The following is a 15,577-nucleotide window of genomic DNA, read 5'->3' as shown; positions in this document are numbered from 1 at the left end:
TCAATTTCTGAAAGCACCAGGTTTTTATTTGACAGTGTTGGGAGCTACAGCACTAACAAGAAAGGTTTAGAATGGCCAGTGTATAAATATGGATCATTTGTAACTGGGTATTTTCCCTCATGATTTGATGTCTCATAGTTTACTATTTCTAGAAATTCCATTGACGTCAAACCTAGTTTTAAAAGTGCAGCTAAATAGGTTATTTCCAGTGTTTTCTGCTACTGCTTATTTGCTCAGATGTTCTCATCCATGCATTCATCAAAATTTTTGGAGTAGACGAATAAAATTGACTTACGCAGTTGACAGTAGAAAAATACCCAGTGGAGTTTTGTAGTGTGTACAAATGAAAACTATTCCTCTGAATAATCTTGAAGGGCTTGATGCTAGAGAAATTAGAAATGACTCAGCCACGACTCCTAATAATTGCGGCTGAATTGTGACTTAAACTCAGGTATCCTAGATTCTAGCATTGTGCCTTCTTGTGATAATACACCTTACTGAATTAAAAACTTCAGTTTGATTCTTGTTCATGGTTCTGTGAAATGGGATGAAATGAATGTAATGGCTAATAGTTTAATTACTTGGATTCCATTTTTCTCACGTTTTTCTTTAGTAGTTGATACATAGCTTCAACCATCAAAATGGTTAAAATGGTATGATAATTTGAAAATATACTCTATTTTAAGTAGATAGGCAGATAACCTATATTTAAACTTACCTTGACATCCTGGAATGAAGAAACACTTTGTCAGTTAGTGGCCTGGCTTTTTAACTCATTTCCAGTTTGAAATTTCTGATTCCCACAAAATTTGGTGCAAGTAAGGTATTTTAAATTTAAACATCCAGGGACTTCCAGGGTGGTGCAGTGGTTAAGAATCCACCTGCCAATGCAGATGACGCAGGTTTGAGCCCCAGTCCGCGAAGATCCCACATGGCGGAAGCACCTAAGTTAGTGTGCCACAACTGCTGAGCCTGAGCTCTAGAGCCCGAGATCCACAACTACTGAGCCTATGTGCTGCAAGTACTGAAGACCGCATGCCCATGTGCTGCAAGTCCTGAAGACCGCATGCCTAGAGCCTGTGCTCCTCAAGAGAAGCCACCGCAATGAGAATCCTGTGCACCGCACCGAAGACTAGCCCCCACTCACCGCAACTAGAGAAAGCCCACACACAGCAATGAAGACCCAACACAGCCAAAAATAAATAAGTTTTAAAAAATTTGTAAATGTGAACATCTAGTACTTTGTTTAACAAGCTGCATTTTCAGGGAATTCCCTAGTGGTCCAGTGATTATGACTCTGCTTCCACTGCAGGGGGCACTTGTTCAATCACTGGTCAGGGAACTAAGATCCCACATGCCAAGCAGCCAACAACAAAAAAAGGCAACCTTTCCAAATAGAACAGAAGAATTCATGAGTCATTAAGAGTATTAATAGCATCAGTAATTGTTGGCTTAGTAGATTGCACGTTTGCAAATAAATAGGTAGAAACAATTTTAATTCTTAAAAGAGTTGATCCAATTAGTTGGTTAATTGGTTTTATTTTTTCCATATTTTCATAGAGGGAAGGTAAAGTTTTAAGGCGGGTTGGCTTTACAACTCCTTGGCCAGTCTAGCCTTTGCCGCCAGTTTTATGTTAGTGATTTTTAAAAATAAAATGCAAAAGTTGAATAATGAACCTCTAAATATATATAGCCCAGCTTAAAAAATCAAAAGCATTTTGCAAATTTTGTTTCATCAGTTCCCCAACTTATTTTCCTGTTGCATTTAAGTACAAATGTCATTTACCATTTCATCCATATTTCTGTACTGTATATCTTTTACCATGAGTTTCTAATGCGAGTATCACACCTAACAAAATAATTCCTTATCTGGTAGGGTCTATAAAGTTTCATGATTGTCTAAAGAGTTATTTTAAGTTAGTTTGAATCAGTACCGAGTCAGGGTCCACACATAGCTAATTTGTCTCAGATCTCTTAATCACTATGTGCCTTTTTCTCCTCTTTTTATTTCTTTGCTAATTGAAACTTGGTCATTTGTCTTTAGAGAATTTCCCATATTCAATATTTCATTGGAGTGGTGTCCTTTCCTCTAGTCCCCACTTATCCTGTAAACTGATAGTGAAGTTTTTTTATAGTATTCCTTCTGATAAATACAGAAGGGATGTTAGAAATACACTGTGTTGCTACTCTTTATGAAATATTATATTTGGGCACCAATCATCAGTGGATGCTAAAACCATGAGGGGAAAACTGATGGAGAACTTTAAAATGAAGGGATCAGGCTGAACCTCAGGTTGGCAACCAGATAGATGTGTTGATATGCGTCTGAGGTGATGCAATAGGAAATACACAGCACCTGTGGGGTATCACTGCCTTTAAAACAAAAAAATTGAACTTGGATCTAGTCAAGCCTGTAGATTGAAATTGAAATACAAAGAAGCATCCCGATCCTTTTTGTTCATTTCTTACCTGTCTGTAAATTCTTTGCGGTAGCAGGTCAATGAATTAAAAGAGCTCAGACTTCTTACTAGCATGGTTTCAACTTTAGTCCTAGGTCTTCTCTGTGTTTGGAGGAGTAAGTTACTTTAAAGTAACCGTACTTCCTTACTTGGAATTACTGAGGGATAATATCTGTTATCTAATAGCCAATGCAGGGGACACAGTTTCAATCCCTGGTCTGGGAAAATCCCACATGCCACGGAGCAACTAAGCCCGTGCGCCACAACTACTGAGCCCACGCACTGCAACTACTGAAGCCCATGCACCTAGAGGCCGTGCTCTGCAACAAGAGAAGCCACAACAGTGAGAAGCCCGTGCACCACAACTAGAGAAAGCCCGCACTCAGCAACAAAGACCCAACACAGCCAAAAATTTAATTTTTTTTTAATCTAGCAGATTACCTGGCTTTTAGTTGACCCACTAGTAAATAGCAGTTATGTACTTTGTTTTCTATAAATGCTTTAACCCCTAGTAAATAGCAGTTACTTTGCTTTCTATAAATGCTTTAACCCAGGTGACTTCATGTTTTTTTAATTTTCCCAGTAATGTTGGTTGTTCCTCTTTAGGGCACCAGGAATTACAAAACTATCAAGAATTCTACTTTTTTTTTCTCTTTTTTTTTTTTGTGGTACGCGGGCCTCTCACTGTTGTGGCCTCTCCCGTTGCAGAGCACAGGCTCCAGACGCACAGGCTCAGTGGCCATGGCTCACGGGCCTAGCCGCTCCGCGGCATGTGGGATCTTCCTGGACTGGGGCACAAACCCACGTCCCCTGCATCGACAGGTGGACTCTCAACCACTGCACCACCAGGGAAGCCCAAGAATTCTACTTTTGACTCTCTATCATAGCAGTTTTTATTGTGACATTTCACTGAAACTGGAAGGGGGAATAGAATTTTCAAAGAATTTTCAAAGAATTTTTCTTTTTTTAACCAATCAAGAATGGTCAACTATTCAGATATATTTTCTTATATTCACTCCTTTCCTGGTTTTAGTTTGTTTTTAAATGTTGCAAGTCTGGGGAGAAGTTATATATAATTAAAAGACTTTAGCATAGATTTAATCGTAAAGGGACAATTTGTTGTCCCTTTGGGATATTTAATCCTAAATCCTAAATATCCCAAAGGAGCAGACACCTCATAGGTCCAGTTCTTTAGATACTATCAACAGCAGTTACATGTAATGAGATTAAAGATTAATTGTAGATTTGGAGGAGTTCCCATGCACCCCTTCCTCCCAGTGACTTAAAATGTTTCCCATTACAAATATAAATGAAAATTAAGGTTTTTTAACTTAAAAAAAACAGTGCTCCTTTTTTTATCATGAGGTTTGAATTTTATTTTTATTGAAGTATTAGTTTCAAGTATACAGCAAAGTGATTCAGTAATATATATACATATATATGTGTGTATATATATATATATTCCTTTTCAGATTCTTTTCCATTATAGGTTACTACAAGATATTGAATATAGTTCGCAGTGCTATACAGTAGGTCTTTGTCATTTATTTTGTATATAGTAGTGTGTATCTGTGAATCCCAAACTCCTAATTTATCCCTACCCCACTTCCCCTTTGGTAACCATTTATTTTCTATGTCTGTGAGTCTATTTCTGTTTTGTACATAAGTTCATTTGTATCATCTTTTTAGATTCCACATATAAGTGATATCAAGATATTTCTCTTTGACTTATTCACTGAGTATGATAACCTCTAGGTCCATCCATGTTGCTGCAAATGCCATTTTTCATTCCTTTTTCATGGCTGAGTAATATTCTAGTGTGTGTGTGTGTGTGTGTGTCTGTGTGTATCCACTCATCTGTCGATGGACACTTTGGTTGCTTCCATGTCTTGGCTATTGTAAATAGTGATGCTATGAACATTGGGGTGCATGTATCCTTTCAAATTAGAATTCATTTTCATCTTTTCTGGGTATATGCCCAGGAGTGGGATTGCTGGATCATATGGTAGTTCTAGTTTAGTTTTTTGAGAAACCTCCATGCTGATTTCCATAGTGGTTGCACCAAATTATGTTCCCACCAACAGTGTAGGAGGGTTCCCTTTTCTCCACACCCTCTCCAGCATTTATTTTTTGTAAACTTTTTGATGATGGCAATTCTGACTGGTGGAGGTGATACCTCAGTAGTTTTGATTTGCGTTTCTCTAATAATTAGCAATGCTGAGCATCTTTGTGTGTGTCTGTTGGCCATCTGGATGTCTTCTTTGGAGAAATGTCTATGTAGGTCCATTTTTTGATTGGGTAGTTGGGTTTTTTGTTATTGAGTTGTACGAGCTGTTTGTATATTTTGAAAATTAAGCCCTTGTTGGTCACATCATTTGCAAATATTTTCTCCTAGTCCATAGGTTGTAGTTTTGTTTTGTTTATGGTTTCCTTTGCTGTGCAAAAGCTTATAAGTTTGATGAGGTCCCATTTGTTTATTTTTGCTTTTATTTCTTTTGCCTTGGGAGGCTGTCCTAAGAAAACATTGCTATGATTTATGTCAGAGAATGTTTTGCCTATGTTCTCTTGTAGGAGTTTTATGGTGTCATGTCTTATATTTAAGTCTTTAAGCTATTTTGAGTTTATTTTTTTTGTATAGTGTGAGGGAGTGTTCTAACTTCATTGATTTACATGCAGCTGACTGTCCAGCTTTCCCAACACCACTTGCTGAAGAGACTGCCTTTTCTCCATTGTATATTCTTGCCTCCTTTGTCGAAGATTAATTGACCATAAGTGGGTGGGTTTATTTCTGGGCTCTGTATTCTGTTCCATCGATCCATGTCTTTTTTTGTGCCCATACCACACTGTTTGGATTACTGTAGCTTTTGTAGTATTGTCTGAATTCTGGGAGGGTTATGCCTCCAGCTTTGTTCTTTTTCCTCAGGATTGCTTTGGCAAATCTGGGTCTTTTGTGGTTCTGTATAAATTGTAGGATTATTTATTCTAATTCTGTGAAAACTGTCATGGGTAATTTGATAGGGCTCACATTAAATCTGTAGATTGGTTTGGGTAGTATGGACATTTGAACAATGTTAATTCTTCCACTTTGAGAACATGGGATATCTTTCCATTTCTTTGAGTCATCTTCAGTTTCTTTTATCAATGTTTCACAGTTCTCAGCAAATACGTTTTTCACCTCCTTGGTCAGGTTTATTCCTAGGTTTTTTGTTTTTTGTTTTTGATGTGATTATAAAATGAATTGGTTTTTTACTTACTCTTTCTGATATGTCATTATTACTGTAAAGAAGTGCAACAGGTTTCTGTATGTTAATCTTATATCCTGCTACCTTGCTGAATTCATTTATCAGTTCTAATAGCATTTGTGTGGAGTCTTTATGGTTTTCTATAGAGAGTATCATTGTCATCTGCATATAATGAGAGTTTTCCCTCTTCCCTTCCAATTTAGATACCTTTAAAAAAAAAACCCAGTGCTTTTCAACACTGCTGGATTTACTCTTAACTAAAGGCAACATGAGTAGGTACAGTTTTGAGAATGATTGATAATAACAGGCCTAAATGATTAGAATATGTCATTAATAGAGGAGTTTAATTTTTAAAGATCTTGCTATTAATTTTTAATATTTTTTCCCATTACTTTTAGGAACATTTAAGTTATGTTGTGTGTCCTCACAATAATTGCACACGTGAGAACAATATGACTTGTGTGACAATGCTTGCCTGCAGAGTCAGATTGAATTTAGACCCTGGGATTCCCTGTATAGGTAGACAAATTAGGTATTCTCTGTAGTCTCATCTATGAGTTGAAATACTAATACCTAACTTCCCAAGAGTGGTTGTGAGGATTAAATAAGGTAATTTATATAAAGTAGCTGTTATTTTCACCATTTCTTGATTTATACCCTATATTCTTGATTTATACAGTATTCTATAGTCTATAAATGATTTTCTTATCCTTTTGGTTTTAGTCCTATTGGAGCTATATGAAATGACCACAAATAGATACTATTTCCATTTTTATGTTACCATGGTACATCTTTTTTCCATCCATTTATTTATTTATTTATCTATGAAGTGTTTTATGTAGGAAGTATATATTCGTGTCTTGCATTTTTATCTAATCTGACAATCTTTTTTTAAAAAACATCTTTATTGGAGTGTAATTGCTTTACAATGGTGTGTTAGTTTCTGCTGTATAACAAAGTGAATCAGTTATACATATACATACATCCCCATATCTCTTCCCTCTTGCGTCTCCCTCCCTCCCAACCTCCCTATCCCACACTTCTAGGTGGTCACAAAGCACTGATCTGATCTCCCTGTGCTATGTGGCTGCTTCCCACTAGCTATCTATTTTACATTTGGTAGTGTATATATGTCCATGCCACTCTCTCACTCTGTCCCAGCTTACCCTTCCCCCTCCCCATATCCTCAAGTCCATTCTCAAGTAGGTCTGCATCTTTATTCCCATCTTGCCAATAGGTTCTTCATGATCATTTTTTATGTTTTTTTAGATTCCATATATATGTGTTAGCATATGGTATTTGTTTTATCCTTCTGACTTACTTCACTCTGTATGACAGACTCTAGGTCCATCCACCTCACTACAAATAACTCAATTTCGTTTCTTTTTATGGCTAAGTAATATTCCATTGTATATATGTGCCACAATCTTTGCCTGTTAGTTGTGTTTAGACCATTTATATTTAATGGGATTTTTGATATTTTGGGGTTTAGATTACCATCTTCCTATTTTTTTATTTTTCCCATTTCTTCACATTTTCCTTTTTCTGCTTTATTTTGAACTGAGTATTTTTCATAATTCTACTTTATTAGCTGGTTTATTAGCTAAACCGTGTGTATGTGTTTGTGTGTGTGCGTGTGTGTGTGTGTGTTTAGCATGTGCTTTAGAGTTTGTAGTATACATCCTTATCACAGTATGCTTGTAATTGATATCATACTATGTCACATACAGTAAAAGAATCTTGTAACAGTAAACTACCATTTTCCCCTCCTGGGCTTTATACCATTTTGCCATACATTTTACTTAGCCATATGTTAAAACCCTGCAATACATTGTTATTTTTGCCTTAAGCCATCTAATATCTTTTAAAGAGATAATACATGTTCTTTTTTTTCTTTTTTTTCAAGCTTTTTCCTTCTGTTTCATTTTAGATAGTTTCTACTGCTATATTTTCCTTTTTAAAAAAATATATTTATTTATTTATTTGGCTGTGTTGGATCTCCATTGCTGTGCATGGGCTTTCTCTATTTGCCATGAGCGGGGGTTACTCTTCGTTGCAGTGTGCGGGCTTCTCATTGCGGTGGCTTCTCTTGTTGCAGAGCATGGGCTCTAAGTGCTCGGGCTTCAGTAGTTGTGGCTCACGGGCTCTAGAGCACAGGCTCAGGAGTTGTGATGCATGGGTGTAGTTGCTTCATGGCATGTGGGATCTTCCCGGACTAGGGCTTGAACCTGTGTCCCCTGCATTGGCAGGTGGATTCTTAGTCACTGAGCTACCAGGGAAGTCCCATCTACTGCAACTTTGTTAACCTCCTGCCGTGTCTAACCTACCTTTAATCCCATAGAGTTTAATTTTCATCTCAACATTGTCATTTTAGCCTCTAGATTAGACTTTTAACAAAAATCTTGTGTCTCTACTTAACATGTTCAGTCTCTCCTCTTAGTTCCTTGAACATATAGAATACAGGTATAACCTTTAATATCCTTATCTGCTAATGCTATCATCTCTTTCATTTCTGAGGTGGTTTTGATTGATTGCTGTCTCTCCTATCATGGGTCATATTTTTTGCTGTTTTGTGTGCCTGGTAATTTTGGCTTTTTGTTTTACCTTGTTGGTTATTGGGTATTTTTATATTCACTTGAGCTTTATTATGGAACATGATTAAATTACTTGCATCATTTTGATCTTTTCAGGTTTGGGGTTTAAGCTTTATTAGGCAGGACGAGAGCAGCATTTAGTCTAGGGCTAGTTTATGCCCACTACTGATGCAAAATCTTTTGAGTACTCTACCCAATGCCCTCTGAATTATAAGGTCTTCCATGCTGGCTGGTGGGAAGAAGAGCTCTCCCTGGCCTGTGGGCTGTGGGGATTGCTTCCTCTCTAATTAGAGTCTCATCCTTTTGAGTGGTTCTGTCCTGGCCCAAGTAGTTTCCTCACAAATGTGATGACCTCAGGCGGAGAGTTCTCTTTCTCTGTGCAGCTCTGCTCTCCAGTCCTCTACCCTGCAAATTCTAACTGCCTCAGCTTCTTTGGACTTGCAGCTCCTTCACCTTAGGGTGGCTCTGCCTGGGTCCCCCTCCCTGCACTGTGGCCTGAAAACATCTCTCCATAGAGTAAGGTGGGACAATCCTTGGGCTCACTTCATTTTTCCACCATCTCCCAAGGGTCACTGTCCCTCATTGCCTGATGTCCAGTATCTTGAAAACTGCCGTTTCATATAGTTTGTTTAGTTTTCTAGTTTCAGATAGAGTAAGTCTAGTCCCTGTTGGTATATCCATTTTGCAAACTAGAAAACTGGGGGTCTGAAATAGTAAGTAGCTGTGAGCTATTAGTGGAACCAGAACTGGAATCTAGGCATTATACGTCAATACCTGACGCTTTTTCCACAATATCATACTGCCTTTTCTAAGTAACAATTTCCTCATGTAATTGAAACTTATCCTTTTAAGACTTAAAGCTTAATTTGAACCATTTTTGTTGGAAATTAAAAAAAAATTTTTAAGTACTCCTGCCTTCTTAAACAGAGCATTTTGAATATGTGTGAACCTCTTCATTATCAACATTATTTATAATCTTATACAGTGGTTATCAACCCTATCTGACCCAAGTAATGCTTTTTGAATAAAATATTTTATAATGCCCTTTTATTCTGAAGAGTCTGAGCCCTTGAGAAACATCAGGCTGGGTTTCTGCACTTGCTATTTACAGTTAGGATGGGCAAAGGAGTGCCAGAAGGTGCCTGGCATATTCCTCCCTGTCCCCACTGTATAAAAGCAGCCTCCTCTCCCTACTGTTGAGGGTCAGGTACTCCTGTCAAAATGGTGACTCTTAGACTTCAGGTCCCTGGACACAGAGTTCAAAGTGCCCTGGGGGGCAGCCATAGCTTGTAGTTGAATGGATCCCTGCTGTGTGGCCTTGCAAGTGTAACACTCTTGAGAAGTAGGACCTCCAATCCTGCAGGGCCCAGCTTTGTGAGGACAGCAAGCACAAAATCCCCCAGTGAGTCACGGGACGTGATGGTGAGTGGAGCTACTCTTGCTTCTACCCGTTGGTTCCTGGACCCATGCATTATTGGAAAAAAAGGGTCATGTAGAGGTCCCTCTTTTTTTTTTTTTTTTTTTTTTTTGGGATACGCGGGTCTCTCACTGCTTTGGCCTCTCCCATTGCGGAGCACAGGCTCCAGACATGCAGGCTCAGCAGCCGTTGCTCAGGGGCCCAGCCACTCTGCGGCATGTGGGATCTTCCCAGAGCGGGGCACGAACCCATGTCCCCTGCATCGGCAGGCAGACTCTCAACCACTGCACCACGAGGGAAGCCCGAGGTCCCTCATTTAATGCGTATTCCACATCCTGAAAGATGGCACTGCAGTCTTTTAGCATATTGTCTCTGAATACTCTGAGTTGGTGCTTCACCTGTGCCTTCAAAAGGCAGTTCCAGTGTTCTGTGAGGCTGGCTGCTTCTGGCTGGTGCAGGATGTAATACAACCAGTGGATTCCATGGTCATGGGCTCACTCCCCCTCTTCCTCTGCTGTAAAGTGGGTTCGCTGGTCAGATGCTCTGTTATATAGGACTCCACACCTGTGGAATGGGGAATCTGTATGGATAGTGGTGCTGCCTGAGGCTCTGCAAACAGGGAAGACAAGCCCATACCTAGTATAGCTATCCACCCCTGTGAGGGACAAAGTGCTGGCCCTTCTGGGATGGAGAGAGTCCAAAGTAGTTGATTTGCCACCAAGTAGCCAGTTGGTCTCCCTGAGGACTAGTGCCTATCGCTGACAGGTTAGCCATTTCAGAGGCAGCAGTAGCTAGATTGACCTTGGTAATCTATATGCATGTTAGGGAATACAGTGGATTCCTGCCCACCTCCCAGATCTGCTCTCCACCACTCTGACTCAGCTCTCTGCCCTTATGAGGCTGACCTCTTTGCATTGCATCATCTGGGCTCCCTTGCCCTGTAGGTTTGGTCAGTGGGAGGCCCAGCAGTTCAGAGAGTAAGAGGAGAGAGAGATTATACCCCAGCTCCTTACCTTCCAAGCCATGGTTTTGCAGAGGTGGTATCCCTTGACCAAAGGCCACAGCTGCTGTTGAGCTGACCTTTGTTGAGCTCCGAGCATTCACAGGGTTCCCACACAGTTCGTTCTTCTCCCCCCTGTAGCTAGAGATGATAGTGGCCTCCCACTGTTTATACTCCAGAGTGCTTCTTCAACATCCCCTGTTGACTTCCCTTTATCTGCCCCACCATGTAGACAGTCTCTACAATCAGACTGTCTTCAGTCTGAGGATGCCATCTGTTCCTTCCAGGACCCCAGCTTACAAAATAGAGTATTTTCTGCCTTGTCTTTTAAATTAAGCTGTAGACAGTAAACCTATTTTCGCCTTTCCTTAATTCACTTGACAAATATTTGCCAGATCCTGTACTGCTCTTTGAGAAAACAGGGGTGAACAAGACAAATGGATAACTTTGTCTTGTTAATAAAAAGGTAACTTCAAACAATGATAAATGATCTTCCTGAGTAATCCTTCTGAGGACTGCGAGTGAAGCCTCCTTAGATTGGACAGTCTGGGTAGGTCTTTTGGAGATAGTGAGGTTTAAGGACCTGAGGACCTTGACCTGAAGGAGGATCTTGCTCAAAGATCTGAGAGCAGGATATTCCAGATAGTGAGGCTGTAGGCAAGGGCAGAGGCCAAAGAGACCAAGGAGCTTGGCTTGTTTAATACACAGAAGCTTCTGGAATATGGTGAACAATACTTTACAGGTGTTGGGCAATTTAACTATGTGTTTGTAGCAAGAATGATGTGCCCACTTGTAACATGCTGTTGGCCTCTTTTCAAAGAAGACAATCCAGTTTGCTGAGCAAGTACTTTTCAGACAATTTATTGGGCATATGCTTGATCTTAGCAAGACCTATCACTGTATAACCACTTAACTGTGACCCCAAGTTACCTAAGGTCACAGCTACAAATTTGCAGAGGTGAGATGCCAACCATTTGTTTTATTCCAATCTTGGAGGTAACTTTCCCCTCCAAATTCAGGAGTTAAGGAGGAATATGTCAGCTGAAGGTCCTCAACCGCGTTAAGAGATAAGTAATCTATCCAAAGACGCTAATAAATCCAAAGATACCCAGAGAGTGGGAAGATATAACAGGTCTTGTTTTCAAAAACGGCTGTGGATTTGCCCAAATTACAAAGGTCCAAGCAAGTCTGTTGTTTTTATTTGATTATTACTGGAGTTAGTGGGAGAGTTATGTGGGACCCATTTTAGGATACAATATGCCTGGTAGGAATCTGAGCCAGCAGAGAATGTGCTTGACTTCCAGCCTTGCCCCCCTTTCTTGAAAAAGACAGTTCCGGCCATTTGATTCTCATTCAGGCTTTCCTACTTTACCCCTGGGGTGTACATTTGCATCAGAATCGCAGTATAGGTTAAATGTGGTGCATACTAGATGATTATTTTTGGCCAAGTGGTGTTTCCACTACAGAATTAAGCCATCAGCTCATCAAAAGTTGGAGTTCTTTTCCCCTATCTTTTGCATTTGTTAAAGCCTAAATTTTCTCAAATGAAAGACTTCTCTAGGTCAGGAACAAGGTCTTACCATTTGTTTCCAGCACCGCATGTCTGGCACATAATAAATGGTGAGAGTATTAAATATTCTAAGAGGCATCCTTCCACTAGGCTCAATCCCGACCCTGACTGCGTCTGTAAGTATGAATGCACAAGAGGTCGCTTTCCACCACCAAGCGGCACTAGGGCACCATCTAGAAAGGATTCACTAAGTTTTCCACAGGGTTTGAAGTTTCGTACCTCAAAACTTCTGACACTTCAAAGTGTCAGGTTAATTCACAAGTCGAGGGGAATTTTCCCAACAAATGAATGATGCCGCAGCCAGGGGTAGGCTGCAGAAGGCGCTCTGAGTCTCTGGGTGCACCACAGACCACTTGGAATCGCAGCTGGAACTCGGGCTGCGGAGTTGCAGAGGTGCATGCGCGGGAGTGGGTGCAGCCCGGCGTCCAGGTGAGGGCGGAGGTGCGTGCTGCGCGTGGGGTCAGCCAGGTACGCGCTGTGGGGCTCCGAGGAGCCAGCTCCGTTTCCGTCCCCGCCCCCTCGCCACGCAGTTCTGGCCTGGCCGCTCCTCCCCTGGGTGGGTCCCGGCCCCTCTTCTGGCAGGGTCTATTTGCATAGAGGAAACTGCCCAAAGTGGCCGCTGTGGAGGAGCTGGCGGCAGGGAAGGGGGCGTGCGCCACAGTCCGCTGTTGCCTGGAGACCAAGCCCCGCGCTGGGCCGAACTCGTTCCTCGGGCTCTCCAGCACGCTCAGCCAGCGACCCCGGCTCTGTGCACCATCCTCTCTGAGAGTCCACCCGCGATGACTTCACCTTGAGTCCAGGCCAGGGCGCTAGCGGTGACGCGCGGAAGGGCTGCCAGACGGGCGGCGGCGGTGCGCAGCTCCCCGCGACAGCAGCCACAGCCTGGGCGGTGAGCGCGCTGTGCTTGCCGCTCTCCGCCGGCTCAGCGGTCGCCTGCCTGCTGCTGGGCGTCCAGGCCGCCGCGCTGCAGGGCCGGGTGGCGGCGCTCGAGGAAGAGCGGGAGCTGCTGTGGCGCGCGGGGTCGCTGGACACCCTGGTCGCCTGGGCCGAGCCGCAACTTGAGCACCTGCTGCGCGAGGTAAGTCACTGAGCATGGGTCTGGGATTGTCCGTGCACCGGGAGCCGTCGCGGTGCGGAGCGGCCGCCGGCCAGCCGTGAGCGGCTGAGTCCGTCCGAGCAGCCTGCGCGGGGTCGGGGGTGGGGTGGGGTGGGGAGGGAGGCTCGGGTGCTGGCGGCCGAGGGGTCCTGCTGTTCCTGCTCCAGCCTCAGGGTCGGCCTACGTGAAAAACAACCTAGAAGGGCTGTTTCGGGGACGAGCAGGGGGAGGAAGAGGAAAGACTGCGGGCTTTGAAATAACAGATCTGGGGGCGAGTCTCCACGGGTGTGTGCGCTCGGACCGGTGGCTTCCCGCCTGCATTAAGGGCCTGCCTTCCTACCTGTGCCGGGATAATGAAGAAGCTCTTGCGGGAAGTGTGTGGTGACTTCTGTCACTGGTAGCAGCTACTGTTCCCAACGCTGATATACCTGCAGATGTGTGGGGCCCCCAGCAGACCGGCGGTTTCCTGGTGGCAGGAAACCTCAGTCAGAACCTGGATGGGGCCCTTGAAGGGACATGGTCAATCCAACCTGCCCTGTCCACCCTACGGCCCCTCAGGAAAGTGTTTCAGAACAGCTCCATCTTGGAGATGTTGTGCTGTGCTTGGGGTTGCTTGGGCTCAGCGCTCACCCAGGGCAACCCAGACCTGAGGGGGTGCCAACATCAGCTTGGCAGGGTGAGGGGAATAAAAAACAGTCTGGGCCAGAAAATACAGACTCTGGATTCGGTCGTCGCCACCTAGGCGATGCCACCTGGGCATTGTGGACCCAGCAGATGCTGAGTTTCCTTGCTGGAAGCATCATATGAGACTCTCTGACACTTCTGTTAAGGTTGCTGCTATGTGTCTTCAAAGCAGGAGCCACATTTGGGACTTCAATTCTCTCACCCATCATGCTGATCAAAACCTCCAGCAGGGCACCTCCCCATAGAACAGTGGTGGTAGACTGGCCAGAGTGCCCCTGTTTGTGCTGGCCTCCCTTGCCTGAGCCATCCTCTTCTTCCTAGGAAAGGCAGCTACCCCAAGGTCGCAAGCATACTCCCCAAAGGGGCATCCTCAACTGTAGTATGAATAGCACCACAGTGTTTCAAGGTAGAGGAGAGGATGGGCAGGGCTGTTACTACCATTTCCCCTGAGCTGTGCCCAGCTGTGATCTTTATTACTGTAGCTGTGTATCCATTTTTGAGTTAATTTAGATTCTTTAAGGTGAATGGGAGAAGACTGTACCATGCCTTTGTGTTCACCATACCTATTTCTTAGTCACTTTAATTTAAGCCAGTATCACATCTCTTCTAATTTGGTTTGGGGCAAAATTGCTGCTTCATGAAATGATTTCCTATGTTCCTCTTGAAAGTGCCTGCAGACTTTAGAAATCTCTCTGCAGCCCTGCTGGCAACTCCTGGTGATGTTTTCATAATTGCAGCCCATTACCTTTTGGCAAATCCTTAGAGACAAGGATGTTGAATTGATTTATGGAGGGCCAGTAAATTTTCTACCTGTTAGTGCTATAACTGTGGCTGTTCTTTCAAATGGGGGGCCACTTTTACTTAATAAAAAATAAACTGCGAGCTTTGATTGAGTAAATCAGAAATCCCAGTAAAACCTTTTAGAAGGAACTTGCAAATTGTGTCCATTAATAAGGAGGGGAGTCCTGGGAAAGCAGCCACTGCTGAGATTTTCAAGTCCTGAACTATGCAGATCATAGGAGGCTTCATCCTGCTTCCAATGAGTTACTGGGCAGAGTGTTCCCCCTCTCTCTCCCTCTCTGTTTCTCTCTCTCTCTCTCTCTCTCTCCATACCCCTCTCCCCCGCCCCCCACCCCGCACTTCTTTCCTCTTCATTAGTAAGGGGAAGGGAAAATTTGAAATCCTGGGATTTCCACTTGAAATTCGCTATACCATTCTGCAGGCTATACCATTAGCATAGGACACATCTTAACACTTCGTGCTACTAGCTAACCAAATTTGGTGTTGAGGAGTCTCTACTTGGAGCATCTGAGATGCCACACTATGAATGCAGTTGGGGTTCAGCTTCTGGCTGTTTGAGTGTCCCTCTGAAAAGGCATCTCTTTCCCAGGGCACCAGTCTGTTCCTGCTCCTAGCCATTCTTCTTACAAATGTCACTGGATGCGAAATGTACATGGCCTGGCCAGTGACCCTGAGAGTCCCTGGCTGAGATGAGGGGACTCATGGGAGGTGCAT

At 43.0% G+C, this 15,577-nt stretch overlaps 1 protein-coding gene across 1 annotated transcript in view; it reads left to right on the top strand.

The window, feature by feature from the left end:
• Nucleotides 1–12,573: 12,573 nt before the first annotated feature.
• Nucleotides 12,574–15,577, top strand: part of LOC308609904 (uncharacterized protein) — a gene marked incomplete at its 5' end in the record, with an annotated part of 38,049 nt that continues 35,045 nt past the window's right edge. Inside the window, 3 exons of the mRNA XM_081259179.1 lie at nt 12,574–12,711; nt 12,880–13,030; nt 13,083–13,360. Of these exons, the coding sequence (XP_081115305.1) occupies nt 12,574–12,711; nt 12,880–13,030; nt 13,083–13,360 (567 nt within the window). The remainder of the gene's footprint in view (nt 12,712–12,879; nt 13,031–13,082; nt 13,361–15,577) is intronic.

Source organism: Mesoplodon bidens (genome assembly GCF_964165515.1).
Source record: "Mesoplodon bidens genome assembly, contig: HAP1_SCAFFOLD_92, whole genome shotgun sequence".
Taxonomy (NCBI): Eukaryota; Metazoa; Chordata; class Mammalia; order Artiodactyla; family Ziphiidae; genus Mesoplodon; species Mesoplodon bidens.
Note: the sequence above shows the minus strand (reverse complement) of the source record. Positions and strands in the feature narration are given on the sequence as shown.